The 27,902-nt window shown below is 34.9% G+C and overlaps 1 protein-coding gene across 2 annotated transcripts in view; it reads right to left on the bottom strand.

The window, feature by feature from the left end:
* Window positions 1–27,902, bottom strand: part of GALC (galactosylceramidase) — a 64,288-nt gene that overhangs the window by 35,822 nt on the left and 564 nt on the right. The window contains exons 1-7 of one of the 2 annotated variants that reach the window (XM_031952407.1): window positions 20,328–20,404; window positions 19,601–19,669; window positions 19,280–19,343; window positions 14,848–14,961; window positions 10,078–10,217; window positions 9,250–9,288; window positions 714–844 (exon numbers count right to left, since the gene is read on the bottom strand). In XM_031952407.1, the coding sequence (XP_031808267.1) occupies window positions 714–844; window positions 9,250–9,288; window positions 10,078–10,217; window positions 14,848–14,941 (404 nt within the window). In that variant the 5' untranslated portion in view covers window positions 14,942–14,961; window positions 19,280–19,343; window positions 19,601–19,669; window positions 20,328–20,404. Of the gene's footprint in view, window positions 1–713; window positions 845–9,249; window positions 9,289–10,077; window positions 10,218–14,847; window positions 14,962–19,279; window positions 19,344–19,600; window positions 19,670–20,327; window positions 20,405–27,902 lie in introns of those variants that run through there. The other variant, XM_003758827.4, reaches the window with a different exon arrangement.

Genomic DNA, 27,902 nt, shown 5'->3' with positions numbered 1-27,902 from the left:
TTTTTTTTCAATTTTCATATCCTTCCCAGAAACTAGTAGTATTTCCTATACAAAGTAGGCATTTAATAAATGTTTAAGTTTTCTAATTTGTCAGTCAATAGTGATTTAACAAGTGTTTATTAAGCGCAAAGTGCTAGGCACTGTGCTGACATTTAAGACTTTATCTAAGATCACTTCTGCTTGAAAATGCTAAGGTTTTAAACTGGGATTAAAGAGCTAATTAACAAGAACAGAAGTAGTGCATAAGAGTTGGGGAGAACAATAGAAATTGAATCAAGGCAAGATTATGAACCTAAATAGTCCTAAAATATGCACATCAAAGGAGGGAAATTTTACCTAATAAGAATTTTATAGTACTAATAGTGAACTATGACCACAAACCTTAACACAGAACTGTTTCTGTATCCTATATTAATGAACTGACTTCTTTTACCAAGTCTCAAAAGATTTTTCATAGATTTACAAATTCTTAAAAACCTCTTAGCTATACTTATACTATGATAAAAAAAAAAAAAGAGCTAAAAATAATACTAACATGCTAAAAACAAAAGCACCAACCTTTCTGGTATAAATGTCTTATCAAAAGTATATTTAATTAAAGGAAACAGATAAGAGATGACTTTGTAAAGTTGCAGTCTAATGTGGAAAAAATAAATAAACTCAAAATATATAGGGCAAATACAAAAAAATAACTGGTTTCAAGAATTTCCTACCCGATAACATCGACAGCTTTCATGAGTTCATAATCATGTAGCATAGCAATGGAAATGGGCAGCCAGAGGTAATCACTGGCTATGATCTTCACTCTTTTCAGGCCATTCTGAGAAAGCACTTCTCTTAATACCTTTAAAGAGACAAAAGTCACACATATAACAAAACAAAAAGTAAAAATATTAAATGGATTTTCAATTTTGTTAATAGCTCTCAGAAATAGCTAATGATTTATTTTTTTAAAGAAAAGAGTAATAGGAGCAGCTAGATGGCACAGTGGATAGAGCACCAGCCCTGAAGTCAGAAGGACCCAAGTTCAAATTTGATCTCAGACATTTAACACTGCCTGGCTGTGTGACCCTGAGCAAATCACTTAATCCCAATTGCCTAAGCAAAAATCAAAACAAAATCCCAATTGCCTAAACAGAAAACAAAACAAAACAAAAGAGTATGGAGATCCTACCATAAGGTAGTATAATATAGCTCAAGGAGATCAAAGAGAGAAAAAAAAAAAGGTCCCATAGATATAAAAATTTTGATAGCATCACTTCTTGTAGTAGTAAAGAACTTAACAAAAAACAACAACAACAAAAAGCAGGTGTTCGCTGACCAGGGAACAGCTTAACAAATTGTAGTACATGAATGTAATGGACTATTGCTACATGGTAAGAAATAATAAAGGTGAATAATTCATGAGAACAAAGAAAAACCAGTCGAACAATATACATTATGATTACAACATAGGAATAAAAACAAAACTACAACTGAATATTGTACAACTATAATTTCCAAACTGGACCCCAAGGAAAAGTTGGGGAAAATGTAACTTCTTCCTTTAACTATAAGGTGGGTTCTAATAAGTAGTTATGCTGAACTATTTTTTTCCTTCTCTATTTTTTTTAGTTATAAAAGAGGTTCAAGGAAGAGCTATGGTATGGGAAAATAAAAGATACTTTAAACATTTCATGTATGTACACAGATTTATAGTTAAAATGTTTAATTTTAAGTCTCAATACAACTTTACCTTAAAAAAGATAATTAATGTCATTACTTTTAATTTAATCTACACAATGTGACAAAAAAAAATCCAAAGATGAAAAAAATTGCTCTAAAAATACTAATGTTCTTAAGAGAAAAATCATTTTATTCTATGCTGAAGGTGAAAATGCTTGTTCTTACTTGGGGGGGTGGGGGTACAAAGTAGAAATGTAATCTCTACTCTTAAGAACCCGAGCAAAGAAAAATTAGCACATTAATATTTTATTATTATTATTATTTTATAATTATATTTATATAACAATAAATTTATTTTATAATAGTTATTAACTTAATTTAGTGATTATGATTCATAATTTATTATTTATTAATAGGGATAGCCAATATTTATATGGCAGATAGGTGACTAGAATGTGGGACTTGAAATTAGGAAGACTTATCTTCCTGAGTTCAAATCTGGTCTCAGACACTTAGTACATATGTGAACCTGGACAAATCACTTAACACTATTAATCACTAACACTTAACACAATTTCCACATCTATAAAATGAATTGGAGAAGGAAATGGCAAACCACTCCTGTATCTTCACCATGAAAACCTAAATGGGTTCACTGAAGTCAGACATAACTGAACTATATTTAGATAGCATTTATTATGTGCCAGGCACTGTGCCTAGTGTTTTAAACATAAACACAATAACACATTTACAGATAACTTGTGGAATACTGTTAAATGTGGCTGTTTTATAGTTTTTCAAAAAAGAAATCTATATAAAGTAGCTAAAGAAATCTTTTTGAAGGAGGTAGATCATGAAGGATGACTGGGATTTTTATAAGACAAGTTTTTTAGGTAAGAATTCCATTAATACTTCCAGTTAAAGATGGTGACATGAAAAGATATAGAGAAGTTCAGCTTTCCCATATAAACACCAACAAATATATGAAATAAAGAAAAGATGAATGTTAAAGGAAACCAAAGAAAAAAAGAAGTAACCTCGCTTATCCATCTAAAACTGCATTAAAAAAAAAAGTTGGCAGAAATGAGTTTTACCAAGGAAGCCAGCAGCAATTCTATGGAAATCTCAAGATCTAAAAAGTGGATCTATTACAGGGAAACCAATGGGAGCACAAGTGAAAGAAAGGGACTGAGAGTACAGGAAAGAAGCTGCACTGGGGAAGGCAACATGAGTTCCCACAAAAGCACATAAAGACAGTCAGCCTTTACTCCTGAAAAATGCAAGCTATTGCAAGCTAGGGGCCTTCAGTCAGATCCTAACCTGTCAAAATAGAAAGGAAGACAAAACCAGGTCTTAGAAACCATCAGTCAGGAAGCTATTACCTCACTATGCACTCCTCAAAGCACTGAAAGCTGCACAAGACAGAAAGATGCTAACAAATAAACCCTAACATGAGCATCTCTGTCTGGATTGTCAATGGTAATGGCATCCAGATGGTTATCAACAGCACCCTGTTAGGGGCGTTTTTCTCTCTCTCTGAGAATTGCTATGTATGCCATGTCAGCTGGTAGGGCAGGCCCAGGAGATAAAAATGGTTTGGCCTGTGAGGCAAGAGGTTGTGTCTGGCAGGTGTTAAAGGAACTGCAAATAGATTCCTTGAGATGGCAAGGGGTGTGTCCTCTTGCTAGATCTCCTCCTAGGATGCTACACTAACTCCAGGTGTCTCCCTTCTGCAGATCCACCTATGCAGTGGAGTAATCCCAGAGGAGAGTAAGTATAAATAAACTCAGAGAGAGATGCTGGCAGATGCATACGCACACTTGCTCTTGCTTCCTGCCAACCACTACTGAGATTACCAATAAAGAAAGGCTGTTTTGCACCTCAAGACTGGCTCGTCTTCGTGTGTATCTGGGAGTATCCAGAAGACTGATAGGTATGGCCCTGGCAGTCTAGAATAGTGTGCCTGGATGCTCCAGTACAAATGGCGCCCAAATGTGGTGTGGAATTGTCCAGGGACCCTATGAGTTCGACTGGTCGATTCATGGAAAGGGAGACGAGACCCCAAAACTGATAGTAGGTCCGGGATGAAAGATGGGACAGGTTTTTGTTAGGATTCTGGATTGAGAGGTGCTGGGGAAAGAAGTTTATAGGACAGTAAAGCAAGCCAAAAGTAGATGTGACCTCACAGGAAGAGGTAATGAGGAAGAAGCAGGATGGGAACATAAGGAAGCAAGAAATAGATAAGATAAAAAAGAGAAGGCAGGGATAAGATGGGGAATGAGGAAGTAAACAAAGGGAGGTATGAAAAAAAAAAAAAAAACAGATAGGGCCCTGGGAGGAGGCAGGGATAAGATGAGGGAGGAAAAGGTGAACAGAGGGAAGGTGGCCTCCAAGGTATGGCCTACTTTCCCACCCTCCACCTTCCCTGAGGAATACTTCCCTTCCCCTCCTAACAGAACTGAAAGAGGCAGTTAACACTTGAATCTCCATATGTTAAGGAGCTGTTGGCTCTTCTAGCCTTCAGCAGTTTACTAACCCCAAATGATTGGAAGGCTATGGCTAAAGTCTGCCTTACACCTGCAGTCTGCAATGGATGACTTTTTGCAGACTTAGCATAAATCTTTGTAGAGACATGCAGAGCCACACTCCCTCAATATGATTTCCATAAAGTAGTAGGAGTTGGAAGGTATGAAAGAAATGAGGATCAAATGCATTATGATGTAGCTGTGAATGCAGCTGTATCCCAATATGCCCAAGGAGCATTTAGCAAAATCCAGGCTTCTGGAAAGCAGAGGACCTCAATGACAAAAATTAAACAGAGGCCCAAATGAACATTTCCCTGATTTTGTGGCTCATAGGTAAAGGAGAAGCGGCTGGTCTTCTCAGGAAATCAGCTAGGGAGAATGCTAATGCCCACTGCCAGAAAGCCATGCTCTCCTTAGATGGGGACATGAGCCTTAAGGAGATGATAAGTTATTTCTAAAGGAGTCCTAGAGGGAATGAAGGTTAGGGAAACCAAGATATGTTATCAGTGTGGGAAGACTGGTCACTTTAGAGCCCAGTGCCATCAGGCAGATAGAGGAACTTGCCCAAAAGGCTTATGCCATAATTGCAATAAACCAGGACATTATGCAAAGGAATGCTGAAAAAATAATTTGGGAAATGGTGTAAAGGGCTCCTCGAGGGCCCTGCAACAAGCTTAACAGGTGGAGGAAAGGCATTCTCTAGCGATTCAATCAGGACCACAGCAGGAGTACCTCAGGCTTCTGCCAGGTGGTTCAGGTTTCCCCTTTTCAGTGGGGGGAAGTTTCCAAATTGAACCAGGACATGACCATGCTAGAGCCAACTCTTAAGAGTGGCGCTTGTGGTGAGCTTGACAATCTATACCCAGTTAGAGTCCACACCATAGTGATTACAACAGAACAATCTCAGGCTGTGGAAACAATACACATGACACACCAGCATTTTAGATAAGGGTGAGCTAATAGCACAAGTACTCCCTCTCTTAGATGGGCCAGACTCTGATATTAATTGGGTGCAGCATATAGAGCAAGGCAAGGCTTGGGCCATTATATATATTAAAGGAAAAGCATTTAAAGGACTACTTAACACTGGAGCTAATAGGTCTGTTATCTCACAGCAATTCTGGCCCCCTATGGCAGGTTTGTGCAGATGCTTAACGGGGTGGGAGGAGCACAGCAGGCATGGGTTGCAGAAGACCTGCCCTGGCAGTTTGCAGACAAACGGGATATTCAGACCCCTGATGGTTGCAGGTCTCAGGTATAATTTATGGGGTAGAGATATAGTGATGGCTTGTGGAGTTTATATACCACCAGCACAGGATTTTTAATTGGGGTCATTGAGTATTTGGGCACTACCTTTCATACGCCCACACCATTAACATGGAAATCTAACACACTGGTTTGGTACCCCAATGGCCCCTCCCATGGAAAAAGCCCTAATGGACCGGCCCATCGCATACTAAAGGCCACCTTTGTTAACAGAAAAGGGGAGGAAATAGAATCTTTAATGGCCCACACAGACAGATATGGATAAGGCCTTATATACTTATAATTTTTGTGCCTGGATAGGGATACATGGCTCTCTCCAGGAATGATACATTTGGCACATCTTATAGACAAGACAGAAAACTAAGCTCCATGAAAACAGTGCTTCAAGCACCAGAGAATATTCAAAAGGTCCTTTGGAAGGACGAGGAAGGACACTGGCAAGATCTATCCTTAGTGCTTTGGAGAGGGCTGGGATATTTATGTCTTGCAGGTCCTGATGGGGAAAGCAGCTGGAGCCCAGAAAGAAGAACAAGGAGAGTCGCTTCTTCCAGACTCTGAATCATGAAATGCCAACCACTTGGTCAACCTGAAATCACCTGAGACCTGATTCTGATACTCAGCACTGGACGCTGCTGCCTATAGTCACTCATCTCCCCTCTTCAGTCTGGACCCCACTAGGCAGGGCCAGCTCCACGCCCCTTGTCAGCCTGAAGCAGCTCCATAAGATGAGACCTTCGACCCTTTGCCACAGATGGGTCTGGGTCTGTACTGCTTGAGATGGCCCCTTATAGAAAAGTTGAGGAAATGCTTCCAGAGCTCCACCTAATTCTCTGCTACCAACACCTGCCTTAGTGGCAACATGACCCTGATGATAGCAGCTTATTGGATCAAACATACTTCCTTTCCCATCCCCTCTATCGTATATTGTTGCTTCTTCTGCTTTCGCTTACTATGTTTTCTATGTATTTTTAGAAAATCTACAGAGGTACTTAAGATATAAACATAAGAATACCCAGCCTTATTAATAAAAAAGGGGGATATGTTAGGGACATTTCTCTCTCTCTCTGAGAATTACTATGTACGCCATGTCAGCTGGTAAGGCAGACCCAGGAAGTAAAAAAGGGCTTGGCCTCTGAGGCAGGAGGCTGTATCTGGCAGGTGTTAAAGGAACTGCTGCTAATAGATTCTTTGAGATGGCATGGGGTGTATCTTCTTCTGCAGCACTAACTCTGTTTGTCTCCCTTCTGTGGATCCACCTATGCAGTGGGCTAGGCTCAGGGCAACCCCAGAGGACAATAAATATAAATAAACTCAGGGACACAGGCTACACTTGCTCTTGCACTCTCTTGTTCATTTCCTGCTAACCCCTGATGAGATTGCCAATAAAGAAAGGCTATCGTGCACCTCAAGATCAGCTCATCTTCATGTGTATCCAGGAATATCCTGAAGACTGGTATGTATAGCCCTGGCAGTCTAGAATAGAGTGCACGAACGGTCTGGCACAGGACCCAACAAGGCTCATTTGACCTAGTAAGAAGACTGGGGTGGATTAACTACGCACAAAATCTCAAACCCAGAACCAAGGCTGAAAAGAATATCCAAAACAAGGGACAAATACTATCAGGTAAAAACCAAAAAGACAATCCAGAAGAAAAAAAACAACCCTACAATAGCAGAGCCCTGGAAGAAATAAAAAATATGACATGGCCATACAAACTATAAGGCTAGGAAGAAAAAAATGTTTTTAAAAAATGATATTAGAAATGAAATGAGTATCTCAAAAGAAAAAAACTGAAAGGATATTAGCTTAGAAGACAATACTTTACTCAAGCAGTGAATTCCCTGAAAAATAAAATGGAATAAACAGAACTCAATGATTTGCACAATAAGAAATATTAGATTAAAGTTGAGACTGGAAAAATAGAGGGAACTAAAATTGACTTGGAAAAGTTAATTCAAGAATCATTAGATCTCTGAAAACCATGACCAAACAAAAAAACTTAAACACCATATTTTAGGAAAACATAAAAGAAAATTGACCCAATCTATTAAAACCAGATGGCAACTATAAAGAAACCACCCATTACGTCTAAAAAGCACCAAAATGAAGATACCTAGAACATTATAGCCAAAATCAGAAACTTCTAAGTCAACGAAAAAACACTGCAGTTAAACAGAAAGAGTTCAGATACCAAAGAACCAGAATCAGGATCATGAGTTCTACTCTCCCAGAGTCCTGAAGCATTAAATTATCTTCCTAGGGTTACACAACCAGGATTTATCACACTCAGAATATGAATTCAAGTCTTTTTAGAGTTGAAGTATTCTCTATCTACCATATGCCATGTTTCCTCTCATCTAACGCTAGGATCATACATTTAAAATTGAAGAACCTTAAAAGTCATTTCCTTTATTTTATAGAATCAGTAACTGAGGACCAAAAAAGATCAGCAGACTTATCCAGTATCATTCAGCTACTAAAAGTCTGAAGAGAGATTAGAACTCAGGTCTTCCTGACTTCCTGTTCAGTGTTCTATCAATTATACCAAACTACCTCAAACTTTTTTTAATTAAAGTTCTATCATAAGATAAATGAAATTTATTTAAATCACTATAATTAAGCTAAAATGAGAAAAACTATTGAGTCTTTGAAATAAAATCAATGACTTTAGTAATTACAATGGACTCATGATCTCATTTGTTATGAGTATTACCTACAACTAGTGCATAGCATATATAAATTTAATCCATGCCTTATCATACTATACAATTCTGGTCCAATTATATATACAGAGAGAGAGAGAAAGAGATACATAAAAAAAGATTAGCAAACAAGCTGACACTGGAAAGGAAAACAAAGTGATTGCAAATACAGTCTGAAACAATGGATGGGAGAAAAAATCCATTTTAAATTTTATGTTCAATAGAGATGCTTCAGGATTTTTTTTCAAAGTTTCCTAACTACATGAAAACATGGTTCTGATAATAATTTAGGCACATCTTTAAGAATCCAGCTAGAAAACAAAAACTTATAAGACAGGAAAAAAAGCTATTATTTTTTAAAATAACATTAAATAAAAGTGTTTTATTTAATTTAAATTTCACTAAGGAGAAATGTTTCAATAGTCTTAACTCACACCATTTTTTTTTCTTGATTATTTCAAAGAGTAAATTATGAGTTTATTTTCATCTTTTCCTTTTGGCAGGTAGCTTATCTACTATCTTTTATTCTTTTGCAATACTGAGTACTTTTAAAGAAATTATTTCCTATAAATACAAACTTACAAGTGTTCAAATCTCAATACTGAGAATGATTTGACAAATAGAAATCATTCCTCTAGGAAAGAGGTGGCAAGAGCTGACCTAATACTCAGAAAGACCACTAAATCTCTCTCTTTCCCTAGCATCCCTCTAAGACTCTAAGTTGCAGAACAGGAGACATTTGCATGTAGAGACAAAGACTTACATTAATGAAATAAAAAATCTAAACTACCTCTATTTCCTATCCCTGCTTTCCCCCTAAAAAAAATTATTCCTATCTTTTTTAAAATTTTCTTTGCTGAAATATATCAGCACCAAGGGCTGAAAAATTATTGTCCTCTATGGAATTAATTTGTCATTATAATATGAAACAAATGCTAAAACAACAAAATGAAAGGAGATTTTTTACAATAATTTTACAAGCAACAAAATAAATGTTTTGGAATTGCCACAGCTTAAATTTCAAGGGATCATAAAGATTTTCTTCTGCCAACAACAGCAAGGAAATAAAACCTTTCAAGATACTACAAACCTTTATATATTTACTGTCAAATGTTCTCTCATTCCAAATCTACAAAACAAAATTTTTAAAGATAAGGTTAAAATATAAAAATTTGAATATAAAACAAAAGTCATCATAAAGATCATTCCCCTCCCTTTCCATATTTCATATTATTTGACGGTTGCTTTTTTTTACTTTCCCTCCTCATGGAATTCATACATTTATGGTTCATAAGGCACCAAGATGCCCGTTTAAAAAAAAAAAAAACACTTTGTTTTAAAGGAATTAAGCATTTATTACATGATTTACTAGAATCTAGACAGCAAGCTAAAAATACTAATCCCAGGCCTAAAACATTAATCACGAAGCCACATTAGAATTAGTCAGGAAACTAAATGGATACCAAAAAAATGTATTAATGAGCCAAATGGAAAAATCAAATACTTAATGACCATGGGAAGAATAGGAACAAGAAATAGGAACAAACTCCATTATAATTAAACAATCACAGAGTTTTAGAGGCACCATGTTCCCTTTGCAGAAGGGAATCAAGGCCCATAGGGTAAATAACTTGCCCCAAATCTCAGTTCTTCAGTGGCAGGAATAGGACTAAAACATAGCTTTCCAGCATTCAAATAAAAGCAGAGAGGAAACGGGGTGGCATTTCCAAAAAAGTAAATGTAATTGTTATCTTATTTTATTTTATTTTATCACTATCAACTATCAAAGGAAAAAGTTAGCCCATGACAACAAAGACCAGTTAAAAAATAAAATGTAAATTGGGTCTAAATATAAATATAAAATCTTAAACACATATAGTTAAAAATAAATCAGAAATACTTTAAATATATTACTAACCCCAATATAATCAATATCCAAATTGTGATGTTGTTTAGCACCCAATATCCAAGACACAACATATAGAGCAGTAGTTTGGGGTTGGGCATAGGGCCAGTTTTGACCGTGACCTATCCAACCAGGAAATGACCACGGCAACCCTAAAGAAAGAGATTATCAACAGATAAAAGGTTAAATTAATAGATCAACTCTAATCAACATACTAAGTAACACTTAGTTTTATACATATATACATAGGTAATACTCAGTTTTACACACACACACACACACACACACAAAATCAGTTAATATATTCTCATTTGGTGAATGTCATAGAATAAGCATCCATGTTCTTTTCCAATAATAATCCTGAGTGCTAAGTTTTTTTCTAAGTTGAGAACAAAACTTTTTTTCATGCCCAACACCTTCCCAACTCTTTCCACAGCTTCTATGATGGAGTCAAGAAGGTAGGGAATTTGGTCAAAAGATATGAACAGATAATTTTCAGATGAAGAAATTGAAATGATTTCTAGTCATATGAAAAGATGCTTCAAATCACTATTGATCAGAGAAATGCAAATTAAGACAACTCTGACATAACACTACACACCTGTAGATTGGCTAAGATGACAAGAAAAGATAATGATGAATGTTGGAGGGGATGCGAGAAAACTGGGACACTGATGCATTGTTGGTAGAATTGTGAATGGATCCAGCCATTCTGGAGAGCAATTTGGAATTATGCCCAAAGGGCTATCAAACTGTGCATATACTTTGATCCAGCAGTGCTACTACTGGGCTTATACCCCAAAGAGATATTAAAAAAGGGAAAGGGACCTGTATGTGCTAGAATGTTTGTGGCAGCCCTGTTTGTAGTGGCCAGAAACTGGAAACTGAGTGGATGCCCATCAATTGGAGAATGGCTAAATAAGTTATGTATATGAACATTATGGAATATTATTGTTCTGTAAGAAATGATCAGGAGGATAATTTCAGAGAGGCCTCGAGAGACTTATATGAACTGATGCTGAGTGAAATGAGCAGAACCAGATCATTATACATGTTAACAACAAGACTATATGATGATCAATTCTAATGGGCATGGCTCTCTTCAACAATAAGATGATTCAAACCAGTTCCAATTGTTCAGTAATGAAGAGAGCCATCTATACCCCGAGAGAGGATCTTGGGAACTGAGTGTAGACAACATAGCATTTTCATGCTTTCTGTTGATGTTTGCTTGCATTTTATTTTCCTATTTTTTTTTTTTCTAAATTTGATTTTTCTTGTGCAGCAAGATAACTGTATAAACATGTATACATAATCTAAGTTCTATTTTAATATATTTAACATCTACTGGTCATCCTGCCATCTAGGGGAGGGGGTGGGGGTGGGGGGTAAGAGGTGAAAAATTGGAACAAGAGGTTTGGCAATTGTTAATGCTGTAAAGTTACCCATGTATATATCCTGTAAATAAAAGGCTATTAAAGAAAAAAAAAAAAAAAACATGTATACATATATTGGATTTAACACATATTTTAACATATTTAACATGTATTGGACTACCTGCTATCTAGGGGAGGTAGTGAGTGGAAGAAGAAGAAAATTTGGAACAGAAAAGGTCAGTGTTAAAAAAAAAAAAAATTACCCATGCATATGTTTGTAAATAAAAAGCTTTAATTAATTTTTTTTTTTTTTTAAATAGAAGAAGAAGAAGATAGGGCATTAAACTCCTCTCAAAGCTTCCTTTTTCAGCAGGCTTAGAACTTTCCAGTTAACTGTCCATTTTCCATTTGTTTCCATCAATGTTTACATTGCACAGACTATCACGCCCGATACTGGGTACCTCCTAGAATTGTCCTCCATTTCAGCTTGTCTTTTCTCATTAGATTGTAAACTCTGTTAAGGACAAGAACTTTCTTTTTATTTGTATCCCCAGTACTTAGCATGGTGCCTAGTATACAGAAGGCATTTAGTAAATGTTTATTGATTTAAATTTATTGAAAAAAAAAAAAAACAATTAGGAAACATGCCTATGGCTTCAAAGGGAAAAGGGGAATATTTTAAGAGTTTGCATCTATCTAATTTATTTGGATCTACTTTAAGAGTTAGATTATCTAATTCTAAACTTCAAGTTGAATGTTAGTAAAAATTTGATTAGTAAATGACAAGAGATCATTAAATGATTACTATGTTACTATAAAGAGCGACTGATTATATATTGTCATTACTCTTGCTACTTGATGGCAAGATTCTTGCCAGAGTTTTCCTTAATAGGCTGATTGATCTTTCACCTGAAAGACAGTCATCTACCTCAGAACCATTGTGCCTTCTAAAAGGACTAAGCAATATGGTGTTTGCTGCCCAAGAACTTCAGGAGAAATGCCAGAAACAGAACAGAGGTCTATAAAAAACATTTGTTGATCTGGCCAAGGCCTTTGATACTATCAGTCATGAGGGCTCATTAAAAATTATGTCAAAATTTGGTTGCCCAGAGAAGATGTATGCCATAAGTATGCCACATTAATGATGGCATGCTTGCACAAGTTCCAAATAATACGTGAGAAGCTCCTGCACTTTCCCAGTCATCAATAGAATGAAGCAAGGTGGCAAATGGCAGCAGTTTGAAGATCATTGGTAGGATAAGATACCAGACACTAAAATTCTTTTTTGAGCTAAATTCCAAGCATTCAAACTCAACTTCAGAGAGTACAACTTCAATGCACTGGCCATACATATTTCAACGCCAAACATAAGTTTTCCTAAAAGACTATTTTATGGAAAACTCAGATAAGAAAAGTGCTCATGTGGCAGTCAGAGGAAGTAATACAAGGACATGTCCAAGGTCTCGCTGAAGAACTCTGGGATCAATTATATGACACTGGAAACTGGCAAGCCTAACCAGCATGGCAATGCCCACATCCACCAAAGAAGGGGCTACACTTATGGGTGAAGCAGAATTGCAGTAGCCCAAAGAAACACTCCAAATGTTCACATAGACTCTTTGCCGGACCTGTGCTAGAGCCTTTAGAGCTCATATTGGTCTGATCAGCCACAAACAGATACACTGTACCCTGACTCCAACACAATGATGTCATTTTGGTCTTCTTTAAGAACAGACAAGAACCAACCAACTATATTATATATACTATTGTACATTAAAATTTCATATTTCAGTAAAATATTATTTCATATATTTGTACTATTACATAGTATATTATGTATAATATAATTATATATTTATATGTAATATATATATTGCATGTATTTTACATATTTTATAGTGTGATAATATACTAAGCATAATATAATGTATAGACTTACATGTACTTTTAATTTATTTTTATATATGTATTATATTACATATTTTATAGAATGAGAACATATATATTATAATATTATAAATATTATGGTGTATATATGTTATATATTATAAAATATGTATAACCTAGTAATTATATATACATAAATTACTACTTATATGTAATATTCATTTAATAATCTCTTAGTGAATTTATACCAATATATTATATTATACTTTATTGTTTTATATACATCACACATACATATCACCTGGAGAGGGGAGGAAACAGGCATACAAATAAAATGTTTGAATTTTCCTCAGTCCCTGTGTGACTTTAAATAAGTCAGTTCCCTTATGGATGTAACTAATATAGAAAGACTTTCCCATGGCGCAGATATCCTATTTCCCATCAGACAATTCACACTGCAGAAAGCTTATGAATGTAAGCAATGTGGAAAGACTTTGAAATACAAAATAGTCTCGGAAAACATCATAGGATCCACATTGGGATGAAACCTTATGAATGTAATGAATGTGGAAAGACTTTTCACATGGCGCCACAGTCTTGGTAAACATGAGAAAATCCACACTGGACAGAAACTTCATTGTTAAGGACCATGCCTAAGTGAGGGGGCAGGTCAGTTCTCCAAGAACTTCCATTACTGTGAATCATAATACTTGAAGGAGTTGCAAAGCAGCCTTTACTAACAAGATGTTCCTTGTGGGTTGGGAATGAAATAAATTGGAGGCAAGAGGGAAGAGGAGAGAGGTCAGAGAATGCAACTGCCTCTCAGTCTCCTCTCATCATTCTCTCATATGAAGAGATCCATTCTACAGGTCTGAGTTAGACCTCCAGCAGCCACTGGCAGGTGGCTCCTATATCACAACATAGTTAACCTTTCCAAGCTCCAGTTTCCTCACTTTAAAAATAATTGGCCTACAAGATTTCTAGGCTCCCTTGCAGAACTGGATTAATAACATGAAAACAGAAAATAACTGAGTTGATTTAGCAAACATACCAAATCAAAACACATAGTGAACATCTCTAATATACAAGATGATATCCCTGAGAATCTATTAACTGAGATCTCTACTTACGACACCTTGAGACTATAATTATTCTCATAATCCTTTAATTGTGGATAGCACTGTTGGACGTCCTTTACTATAACTATTTTGAATTTATGAAACATACTCTTAAAAAATACCATGTGACTTTATAATCACATTTTATTCTAGCATTAAAAATTGATATTAATGTTCATCCTTTGAGAAAGTTCATTTCAGGAATCACCCAAGTCTTCTGAGGCTGTGTCCAGTAAATATGTGAGTTAACCTATTAGACATGACTCCAAATGACATTTCATTGATTTTCAAAATCAAACTCCTTTTGAAAACTAAAGAGTAATTCCAGTATAAAAATAAGGCCTTTCCTCATTAGGATCATAGGCAAGCTCTGAAGGAGAATCAAAAGTTAAAATTCTTACCAATAAGCTTAATATTGGGATTCCTCTTCTTAGCTTCCTTCATTAGCCACCATTCATAGCCCCGGAAATAATTCTCATCATTTGCATAATGCATATGAGAGGGTTCAGTGCCATCTAAATAGGACAGAAGGGAAAAGGGAAGTAAGTTTATAGTTTACCGCACTTCAAACTAAGCTATACTCATCTAAATACATATTTTTAAGAAACAACACCTGAAATCTGAAAATACTTCATAGGAGAGTTTCTTTAATAATCACAACTTAATATTTCATATCTTTTCTTTGAAATTAAATAATCTGCACACAACAAATATTTAAAGTCTGTTGTCTTTAGAATTTGCCTTACACTCTAATTCTACATCTCTGCTCATGAAGTTTTTACTCTACCTGGAATATCTTCTACTTTTTTTCTATCCACAATCCAGTCTTTTAAAATGTCAATATTATTAAAATGAACAATTTTGAAAATTTTTATATGATGAAAAAGGAAATGAACAGAACCAGAAGATAATTTATACAATAACAATGTCAAAATAAAAACAGATATCTTTGAAAGCTTTAAGAACTATGATCAATCCAACAACCATTATCACAGAGCACCAGCAATAAAACTGTATGAGCCATATATTGACTCAGAAAATCACGTTTACTATGTTCTACTGTATTATTATTTTGTTAACTATTTCCCATATACATTTTAATTGGGTTCCAGAAGCAGGGGGAATGTTGCTGACTGCACTGGCCCACAGGGCACATGTTTGACACCTCTAATATTATCCTCATTACAGAGAAGTGAAGAATTTAGGGAACAGAATGAGATATGTACGTGCAATGGAGGCAGGAAGGAGAGTTAAACATCTGACTGTGTATGGGTATGGATATATTATGCAGCCATTAAGGGAATTTGCTTTGCTTGACTATATTTTTATATATATATATTCCTCAGAATATTTTTTTTCCTTTTTTTTTAGTGGAGTAGGGGTACAAATGAGAAAGGAGAAAAAAAATAAGTCTTTGTTGGTTTTTTTTTTTAAGAAAAGAGGGTGTTACAGAGATAAGGAATATTGTACTCTGTATTTTTATATTAGGTTTCTGTACTATAGAGGGCCGCAGATAGTGAGGGAACTCTGGTAAGATATAAGAACCTGTCAGACCTGCTGACAAGGAGGTTCAGCTCCCCATCTCCCTTTGGTGCTTCTCACCCTTTCTGAGGGGTCAAGGAGAGCATGACCACCTGTGTTCTACTTGAAGGCAGGGATATTTACAGTAAAGAGGAATTTACATATCAATAAGTGCTTATTGTTAGCACTTGCTCAGTGTGCTATTAAGGTATTTAGGGGCTGCAAGGACTTGAAATAAAGGGACTCCATCTTTGACCATCCTCATGGGTCTTCTGCCTTCTTCACTCTTCCACTAAGACCAAAGCTGGTCCCAAGAGCCTCCAGAGAGCTAGTCCAGATGGTATATTTTGGCAACCTAGTGTGGGAGCTCTAGAAAGTATAGTACATTTTGGCACACTAATTTGGGGGGTCTAGAAAGCATACTATACTATACTATTATACTTAATTCTGTAATCTATAAAAATTATGGAGAAATCTGTAAATGTCTATAGTGTAAAAACAAACAAAAAAAATCAATAAAATTTTTAAGATGACAAATAGTAATAACTACTAACATTTATTTAGTGTTTACTATGTTCCAGACACTGTACTAAGCACTTTATAATTTTTATCTAATTTGATCTTCATCTATATATACATATATATACTATGTGAAATCTCTAAAGTGTTACTCTTAGCCTTTCTCATTTAATTGAGGTACAATCCATAATTTCATTTTCATTCTCTTCATAAGTGTTGAATGTTTCCCTCAGTTTTCAGTTTCAATTTTGAGCTTGGATGAAAAAAAAAATTTTCCATCCTATATGAGTCCCAATTTAGAGTTCCTAATGGTCTTAGAAGCTATAATTGTTTGGGGAAGACTAAAAGAATATAAGGAAAAAATGTACCAAAAAGTAGTAGGCACAAGGTGCTTTTAATTGGCTCCAGCCAGCCCTTAAAGGCCTTATTTTATAATCACAGTTATCTATGTGTGCTCTTGAACGAGATGAGGTGAGATCTTTCAAGACAGTTGTGAAAATGGAGTAAGGCTTCATCTATTTCAAAGTCTGAGTAGGCCTGAAAGACTTTAAACATTAAGTCTATTCTTCTGAGGGCATACTTAAGACCCCTTCTTGTTATCCTCTCTATTTCAGTCAAATATGGGCAACTATGTACTTATTGGTCAAGTTCAATTTCTTGGGTAGTTCCCGCTTTTAGAATGTAAGATCCTCAGCCAATGAGGATGAGGGTCAGTGGTGGGAGGGGATATTTGCATTAGGGATAAAAAGTGTTGACCCTGCCCCCTAGGGTGCCTCCTCCCTTCCACTGTCTGCTTGATGGGTGGGACGCCAGATTCTCCCAGATGAGATGTGAGATCGTATAATAAACTTTCCTTTGCTTCTAGATATCTTTCCAGCTTTTTTTTTAAATATTGTCTGAACCACACACTGTCTTCCTATAAACCTATCTTTACTAACTGAAAAAGGAAGCAATGAATTTTGAAATAGGATTATGCATGCAAACTAAGGATTATTTGCTGCCAAACTTATTTTGATTTTTGGTCACATGACTAGCATCAGGCTGGATGAGCGGAGGGAGAGGGTGAAGGAGAAATGAGTAAAAACAGTGGCTAACCTATTTTCATCCTCTGTTTCAGTGTAGACTTTTTGTTCCCATAAGTAGCAGACTTCGGTTTTGGGAAGGAGACTGTTAGTTCTGACTAGGTTTGTAATCCGAACATGAAAAGCCTTGTGACTATCAGCCTCAAGAGTGGGTAGTAGGCATATAAGTCCCTTTATATCCATATACACAATAAGGATTGCTTTTCAGTTTAACAATGACAACTGTTATAAATGATAGTATTATGATAGCTAAAGGAATTCTGTGACCTTTGAATTTCTTGGCATTTGCAAAACATTTCAGTTTTTAAAACAATTAAAATTGTTCTCTTTTCTCTTTCCTCACTTTTAGGATTAATGTTTAAATTCATTGCATGTCATATGGCTTTCATCTATCCTATATGAGGAAATGATCTGCTACATCTTGACTTGATAAACTACTTTGGCTACCACTGTCCTAGATAATAATCTGAGGAATTTTTGGTGTCCCTAAATCAAGCTCTGCCAGGAGGAGATGAGGAGTTCTGTTCCTAGCCTTAGCTCTATCCGCTATCTAGCCTCTTAGCTCTATCTTGCACAGGCCACTTTACAACTTTAAGCCACAATTCTAAATATGCAAAATGAAGGGATTAGACTAAATGACTTCTAAGACTCTTTCTAGTTCTCAATCTAGATTGGTTCTATTTATAGGTTTAAGCTTTGGCTGAAAAATAAACATATAACCTCCTTTTTATGCCTTTGGGGAGAGTCACAGTTTAATTAGTCTTTTGGTCCTTTATTATTCTTCTCAAATACAAAAACAAATTATGTTCATGAAAAAAAATTATAGGCCTCCAATACTGACCTACTCATTATAAGTAGGTATTCTTTGTATAAAAGTGAATTTCCATGCAACAAAAATGAATGTTTCCCATAGAGCTTTTCATAATTGGATCTAGCGCATAAAATTATCCATAACATTTTTTTTAATTTGAAGTGCAAGATTCCAAAAATATTAAACTAATAGTACATAGCATACATGTCTAATCAAAACAATAATATCAAGAGCATGAGGTGTTCTAAATTTTGCATAATTCCTTTACAACAATTTTATTTTCTTTGAAAGTGTTAAATCACTTGTTTCTATGAGAAATGTGATTTTAAGTGACTGACCTTTCCTTTTTGGCATTTTTCTATCATAGCTGTCACTTTTTCAATTTCTCAGTGAAATTTCAAATTTTACACTTTTATCTATCATATTTAAAGCCTCTTATTTCCCATTAATGATTTAATTTCAGTTTTAATTTCAGTTAACTTGGAATCAATCTATGGTTCTTAAATAGCAATAAACTTTAAACAAAAATAAGTGAGATGATAAAGATTTCCCAATGGAGATAAAAAGTTTGATTGTCTTTCAGTTCCATCAGACTCTTTGTGATCCCTGGAGTTTTCTCAGTAAAACAGCAATGATTTCCTTCTCCAGATTATTTTTTTGCAGATGAGGAAACTGAGGCACATAGGATTACATGACTTGCCCAGTGTCACATAAGTAAAGTCTGAGAACAAATTTGAACTCAGATCTTTCTCGACTCCAGACCTGGCACTTTATCCATTGTGCCACTTAGCTGCCTCAGACAAAAAGTAGGGATGTCTATATTCCAATACAATGAATGTACTTTAATGTTAAACACTAACTGCACTGCTGAAAAAAATCTCATTTTTTCAAAACTCTTACCTGTTGTTTGTCCATCACCTCCTATTTCCACTTTCAGAATATGCAAAGATGCACCAAAGTTTGGCTAGGAAAAAGAATTAACAGTATCAATAATATCCTTTATTGTATCATGCTCAAAATGCTTTAAGAAAAGTTATCACCCAGGTTCTATAAGCAAGAAAAACAATATAAAATTTAAAGACAGAATTAAAATTTATAACCATTTTTATGGCAGTTAATTCCAAATGGACAAAAAAAAAAAAAAAAAAAACACATCATTTGCAGAATTTAAAGTTCCAAAACAGCTCTTAACACAACCATTAAATGCCCCTTTAACATTACCTTAAATAAATAATCCAATATTTCAGAACGATATGGCTCAGGATAATTGACTAGAAGTCGGGAGGTTGCCTAAAAAAGAGATTTCAAAGAAAAAAAAAACTAAATATAGAAAAAATTTTAAAGCAATTAAAGCTCCCTAACCAAATACCCAACTTATCCATATTTAATCATATATTAGAAGTAGAAATGGATTCAGTTTAATAGAGTGATATATTGCTAACATTAAAATTTGGGGGAGTGAAGAAGAGTCAAAAAAGATATATATATTATTCAGTTAGAAATTGAAGTCAGCTTTAATCCAGGCAAAATAACAAAAAACAAAAAAGGGAAAGAAATACCAATAAGGTAATCATTTTCCTAGCACATGAATAAGTTCCTAGAAGATTGTTGATATAACACAATATTTTCTTATGTCTTTTTAAGAAATTATAAGCATTTCAAGGGGGATACATCAAGACAAGTCTCTAACACTTGAATAAGAGTAAGTCCTAGGTTCCAAGTTGCCTATCTAGGCTTATTGTATCATCTATAAATCACAGCTAGGGTTTCATTACATGATACTAGATATCCATCTACATTTAACACTAACTGATTTGATTCAACTGATAGTTCTGTTGGGGATGAACCCTGAAACCGTGTCCCCTTTAATTTATAAAAGAAGGGTGTAAAAGAAGGGTCTCACGTTCTCCCCTGGGAAAAGCATACCTGCCTTGGCAAAGCTACCTACCAGGATTTCTGCTCGTTGGGGATATTCTCTTCTCAGTGTTCATCTTTGTTGTCTTTCTGACAGGATCTTGCCACTAAGAAGTCTGTCTTCCTAACAAAGCTGACTTCTCATTGCCAAATTCCTAATAAGGAGTTTTGCCCACTAAGAAAGCTTCCTTCTTAGTGAAAATAAAATTCCCTTTTCTGCCACACAGATTTCGGGTTTTGAGAATTCTTTCGCATTGAAGCTGCAGGGACCAGAGGGGATTCCCCACCCAAATTCCTCACTCCTCCCTACTTCTTTACTACCACAAACCTCATCATTTGCACCTCATCATTTCTACACTTAACTTGAAGACATTCAGCAAATATAAACTTTCTATTTCCCAAGCAAACCCAGGAACTTGTCCTCCTTTGTTTTTTTATGTCTTCAAAAATTTAAACTGATTAATGAAATACTTGTGTATCCACAATGAGTTCATCACATAAGTCCCTCTTTTTCCTCCTTTTCCAGAATTGTTTGTTTCTCTTTATTTAAAATTTCATTTTATTCCTTGTAGATTGACATCTCTTGTAGAATCTTACAAGTCTTTTCTTTGAATCTTTTGAAATAAATGTCCTCAAAAAGAGGATGTATATATGACAAACATTCACTAGTTTTCCTGTACTTTCCTCTCCTCTCCTCAAATTCTAAGATGAAGTAGTACTTTCTGCCCAGGATTCCCTTCAACAACTAATTCCTTCACGTTGATAAGATTCATCTCTAGGATAAGAGTCTCCTTGATTAGTTCCTCTACCTATTAAATGATGTTTTATCCCGTTAAGATGAGTAAAAAAAATTACTAGCTGCTGTCTTGAACAGAGAGAATTCTAATTGCAGTCTTTCATCCTTAATATATCATGCTTGGGTTTAAGCTTATGAATTGTTTACCAAAGATCTTTCTGCCCAGCTACTCTGTACTACATCAATAATAACAGTACTTATTTCTGTGATGTTTACTCCAAATATTCACCGTCACACTTCTCTATTTTATTCCCTATTTTTTTTTTTCACAAAAGTATATCAACTTAAAATACAATACTGCTCTCAACATGACTAGTGGTCAAATATAAACAAAAATTCTCTTAAAAAAGAATTGAAAATTATTAACAACCACATGAAAGAATGCTCCATAGCATTAATAATAAGAGAAATCCATACTGAAACAACTCTAAGCACTCCCAGCAAATTGGTAAAGATGACAAAAAATAGAAAATAATCCACGTTGGAATGCTTTTAAGACAAGAATACTAATACACTGTTGGTGAAGCTATGAATTAGTACAAATATTTTGAAAAAACGATTTGGAATTACACAAAATGAGTAAAATATCAACACACTTTGACAAAGAGATTCTCCTACTAAGCATATACCCCCAAGGAGGTGGTTGAATTATTACAAAGTCTCCATAAATACCAGCAGAAATTTTTGTATTATAAAAAGAACTGAAAACAAAACATGCCCACTGACTGGGGAAAGATTAAACAAATAGCAGCACATGAAAATAATGGAATAATATTCTATTACAATGAAAACTGAAAAGCATAGAAACTTAAATGAACTGATAAAAAATGATGTAAATAGAGTCAAGGAAACAATGAATGTGAACAAAGACAGCTGCTATGTAAACAGAAAGAACAACCACAAAACAACTGACAGTGAATTTGCAAAAGAGCAAAGCTCAAGATTGGTCCCAAAGTTATGAGAAGCCTTTCCTTTCTGGAGGAAAAAGGTGTACAAGTGTGGAATGTTCCAAAATTTTTCAGATTTTTTTTTTCATTTGATTGACTTTGCTGACTTTTCTGCTTTTTTTCATTTAAAAAAATATTCTTTGTTATATGTGACAGCTCTTTGAAAAGGCCAGAAAGGATAAAGAAGGAAATTGAGGCAATTTTTAGAAAAAATACATAATTAATGGTCAAAGGATATGAACAATTTTCAAATGAAGAAATTAAAGTCATATTAAAAAATGTATTAAATCACTGCTGATTAGAGAAATGCAAATTAAAACATGTAGCAGATTGGCTAAAATGATAAGAAAAGATAATGATAAATGTTGAAGATGTGGAAAAACAGGGATACTAATGCATTGTTGGTGGAGTTGTGAACTGATCCAGCCATTCTAGAGAGCAATTTGGACCTATGCCCAAAGGGCTATCAAACTGTGCATACTTTTTGATCCAGCAAAGTCTCTATCAGGTCTCTATCCCAAAGAGATCATAAAAGAAGGGAAAGGACTTACATGTGCAAAAATAAGCATTGGCACCAACCATATTCCTCCTCTAGGAAAAAAAAAAAGTAAGAACATAAGAAAGAAGAGAATACATAATTATGGGAAGTGAATGAGATCAATTCACTTATAAAACAAAAGGGGATAGCAGAACGGATCAGAAATCAGAATTCAATGTTTCAACAGAAGCAAAAAAAAAAATGGCAAGTCTAGCAATCACAATCAAAAATAAAGTTAACCAAAGATATAAAAGTGGAAACTACATTTTGCTGAAAGATATCATAGACGATACAAAGAACCAAATGTTTAAAGGAAAATTTAAACAACTTGAGGGAAAAATGGATTGTAAAACTATGTACTTTTTTGATAAATTTAACCATATGGAAGCAAAGGAGCAGAGTAGCCTTGTTTTTTGTTGGCTTTTGGAGTTGTTTTGTTTTTTGTTTTTTTTTTTTTAAGTGGGAAAGGAGTGATAATACAAAGAGGCAAAAATTTACATCAAGACCTGAAAGCAATCCAGCAGAAATTAGGTACAGCTTAGTATGTTACTTTGTAGATCAAAATAAACTCCAAATGGATATACAAATTAGATATGAAGTATGACATCATAAACAAATTAAAGATATCTGATCTATAATAATAATAATAGCTAATATGTATATAGTCTACTGAAGAATGGGGATATAAACAGAGGCAAAAGTATACTTACCTGCTCATAAGAAGCTTGTATTTCAAAGGGGAAAGAAAACAAATCCAAGGAAGTCTAAAAGGAGTTAAACATAGTGCTTAAAATGGGGCAAGTTGACAAGATCAGAAAATGAATCATAGTCTGTCTATATTTTTCCTCAAAACGGAAATGTCAGCAAGTCAACAGTGGAAGAAAGAGGCTGCAGGAAAAGACAAGGATATAGGAAAAGCCTCTGGACTTGAAAAAATCTAGAGAACAAAATCATGGCTTAAGGCGGGGTAGGAATTCCAAGCCTAGAATCAGAAAGTAAATTTAAATTCACTCTCAAACACTTGTGTGTGACCCTGGGCAAGTCACCTAACCAATCTGCCTTAGTTTCTCCATCTATAAAATGCCCTGAAGAAGGAAATGCCAGCCCTCTCCAGCATATTTGCAAAGATAAGTCCACATGGGATATAGAAAGTTAGATATGACTGAACAATAACAACAGCCTCTCTCTAAAATTGAACTTCTAATAAATTTCCATTATTATATTTATTATAAAGATTTTGTTTTCTCTTTTTCAATAGAGGTGAGAAGTTGAAGGGAGAAAAGATGAAATGTTCCATTTATTAAAAAAATTAAATTTTGATACACACACACACACACACACACACACACACACACACACACTGCTACTCAGCTCCATTTTACTGCTCTTATTTGCTTTTAAAAAACATTCCCTTCCAGAACCGTTTTTTAGGGAAAGAGCTTTATTAACTTTCAGTGATTCCTCAACTGTCAAATTTGCTTACAGATTAGATTCTAGTTCTACTGGTTTATTAGAAATGTTTTGTGCATCTCAGAAAAGAAATGTTCCCAAGAGATTTAATGGTAAATCCTTTCTTTGTCTCTCTCCCCTATTCCCTTTTCTTCCCCTCCCCAATCTTTCCCTCTTCCTTCCTCCCTTCTCATTTTTTAGGTATAACTTATGTCCTTATGTAAAATAAATACTAACACATCTTCATAGTCATCTCATCAGTATTCTTCAGCACACCACTAGTTTGTCTTTCCCTTTTGGAATGGAAACTCCTTGAAAGCAGGAAGTGTGCTTTTTTTACTTGTGTGTACTGAGTATTTATAACCCCATTCTTCTTTAATAGACACCATAAATTATTATTACTATTATCATTATAAATCTAACTAGTAACTTTTATACTTAATTTATTTATAATGTCACTGTCTACATTAAATTGGAGCTTATCTTGTACACAGTTTGACTAAGGCTGTACCTAATTTTTGCAAGACTGCTTTCAGGTTTCCCAATAGTTTTTGACACATAGTGAATTCTTGCATCAATAACTAGATCTTTGACATTTTTTAATAAAAGCTATTAATTTTTAAAATATATGCAAAGATAGTTTTCAACATTCATCCTTGCAAAACCTTCTGTTCCAATTTTTTCTCCTTCCCTTCCCCCCACCCACTCCCCTACACAGCAAATAATCTAATATACATTAAACACGCGCATTTCTTCTATACATATTTCCACAATTATCATGCTGTACAAAAAAATCAAATCAAAAAGGAAAGAAAAAAAAGCAAACAAACAACAAAAAAGGTAAAAAATTAGGTTGTGTTCCACATTCAGTTCCCATTATCCTCTCTGGGAGCAGATGGCTTTCTTCATCACAAAACCATTGGAATTGGCCTGAATCATCTCACTGTTAAAGAGCCACATCCATCAGAATTGATTTATCATATAATCTTGCTGTTGGCCTGTACAATGATCTTCTGGTTCGACTCCATTTAGCATCAGTTCATACAAGTCTCTCCGGGCCTTTCTGAAATCATCTTGCTGATTGTTTCCTATAGAACAATAACATTCCATAACATTGATATACCATAACTTATTCAGGACATTTCCCAACTGCTGGACATCCATTCAGTTTCCAGTTTTTTGCCACCATAAAAAGAGCTGTAACAAACATTTTTTTTGCAAATGTGGGTCCTTTCCCCTTCTTTATATCTTTGGGATATAGACCCAGTAAGAATGCTGGATCCAAAGGTATGCATAATTTTTGATTTCCTTCACGGGCTAATAGTACACTATTTCAAACTCTGATTCTTTTTGTACAGCAAAATAACTGTTTGGACATGTATACTTATATTGTATTTAATTTATAATTAACATATTTAACATGTATTGGTTAACCTGCCATCTGGGGGAGGGGATGGAGGGAAGGAGGGGAAAAATTGGAACAAAAGGTTTGGCAATTGTCAATGCTATAAATTACCCATGCATATAACTTGTAAATAAAAAGCTATAATAATAATAAAAAAAAAAAAAAAAAAAGGTATGCATAGTTTGATAGCCCTTTAGGTATAGTTCCATGCTGTTCTCCAGAACTGTTGGATCAGTTCATAACTCCACCAACAATGAATGTACTAGTGTCCCAGTTTTCCCACATTCTCTCCTACATTTATCATTATCTTTTCCAGTCATTTTAGCTAATCTGAGAGGTGGGTGGTGGTACCTCAGAGTTGTCTGAATTTGCATTTCTCTAATCAATACTGATTTAGGGAATTTTTTCACATGACTAGAAATGATTTTAATTTCTTTCTTTGAAAGTTGTTTGTTCATATCCTTTGACCATTCAACTGGTATTCTTATTCTTATAAATTTGAGTCAATTCTCCATGTTTTTTAGAAGTGAAACCTTTGTCAGAATTCTTGGATATAAAATTTTTTCTCAGTTTTCTGCTTCCCTTCTAATCTGGGCTGTATTGAGGTTTTTTGTACAAAAATTTTTAATTTAATATAATCAAAATTATACATTTTGTACCTCATAATGTTCTCTAGTTCTTCTTTGGTCATACATTCCTTCCTTCTCAACAGATCTGAGAGACAGACTATCCTTTGTTTTCTTAATTTGCTTATAGTATCAACCCTTATGTCTAAATCATGAACCCATTTCAATCTTATCTTGATATAGATTGTTAGGTAATAACTGGATCTTTTAAGTAATGTGCTGGTTGATTTCAGAAAAGCCTAGAAAGACTTACATGAACTGATAATAAGTGAAGAGAGCAGAACCAAGAGAACATTGTATACAGTAACAAGATTATGATTAATTGTGATGGACTTAGCTCTTGTTAACAATTTGTCAAGACAATTTCAATAAATTAGTGATGGAAAGTGCTAGCCACATTCAAAAAGAGAACTATGGAAACTATGTGGATCAAAGAATGGTGCTGCATCTTTTTGTTTTTTTCTCTCATGATCTTTCCCTTTTGATCTGATTTTTCTTGTGCAGCATGATGAATATGGAAATATATTTATAAGAACTGCACTTGTTAAACCTATATCAAATTGAGTGCTGTCTTGGGGAAGGGAGAGGAAGTAACATTTAGAAAACAAGATTTTGTGGGGATGAATGTTGAGAATTATCTCTTCATGTATTTGGAAAAATCAATACTATCAACTGGGGAAAAAACTGGATCTTTTAGGTTATCAGAAAAACACTGCTACTGTGTTCTTTGCTTATTCTACTGATCTACATCCCTTTGTCTTTCCCAGTATTACAAGATCTTGCTGATGACTGTTTTGAAAACTTCCCACTTTTTTTCATCATTTCCCCAGATCCTAGACCTTTTGTTACTCCAGATGAACTTCTTGATTATATACTTTAGCTCTATGAAGTAGTTCTCTTGTAGTCTGATCTGTATGGAACTGTGTAAGAAAGAGAGGTAGTACAATTTCTAAAATTATTCTGATCAAGTCTACCCAATAACAATGACTATTTGCAATGAACATCTTCTGATCATTATTATATAAACTTGTTATCTGACATAACATGTAGATCATATTACTACTCAGAAGACAAGCAACTCCTTCCTCCTAAGATCACAAATAAAATCTTCTTCTGGCATTTAAAACCTTTAATAAGTTGACCCTTCCACCCTATCCCCCCATAACCACTTTGCAACATTCCTAGACCTAATAACCCACCACAGTATTCTTATAGGAGTGCGGCTAGAGTTTGGATCCCTTCTTATTGGAAAGGGAAAATGTTCAGGTAGATGTTGATGGTATATACATATGAATATAAGTTTCTTTAGGGCAAGGAATTGTACTTTTCCCCTAGTAGCCCTAGTGCATAGCATAGTGTCTGGAACATAATAAATGCTGGTTGATTAACTGCTCGAGTCCTGCTTCAATCCTTGAAAAGTCAAGTCGATCAGTCAACTGGCATTTACTAACTACTTTGTGTCAGACACTGGTCTATATCCTGGGGATCCAAAGGGGGAAAAAAAGTTTAAAAATAGTACCATCGGGTTCTCTCCAATGCAGGCATTTTCACTGACTATCCCCTGAATATTTGAAATTCTCATCTCCGCATTTCCTTCAATTCCCAAGATGTCTTTTCAGATCTCCCTTAACACTAGTGCCTTTCCTCCACTGATTAATTTCAATTTATTCTGTGGATAGTTTGTTGCAATGTAGTTTAAATATTGTCTTCTCCTCTCCCCTTTAGGTGTGTGGTCCGAGAGGGCAGAGACTAATTATACTGCCTTTATTTGTATTCCTAAAGTGTCTATCTTGTGCATAGGAACTAATGACAAATGCTTATTTGAGTTTAAATTTATACCGGTTTTTC

Source organism: Sarcophilus harrisii, chromosome 2 (genome assembly GCF_902635505.1).
Source record: "Sarcophilus harrisii chromosome 2, mSarHar1.11, whole genome shotgun sequence".
NCBI lineage: Eukaryota > Metazoa > Chordata > Mammalia > Dasyuromorphia > Dasyuridae > Sarcophilus > Sarcophilus harrisii.
This window is presented reverse-complemented; position numbering and strand designations above follow the sequence as displayed.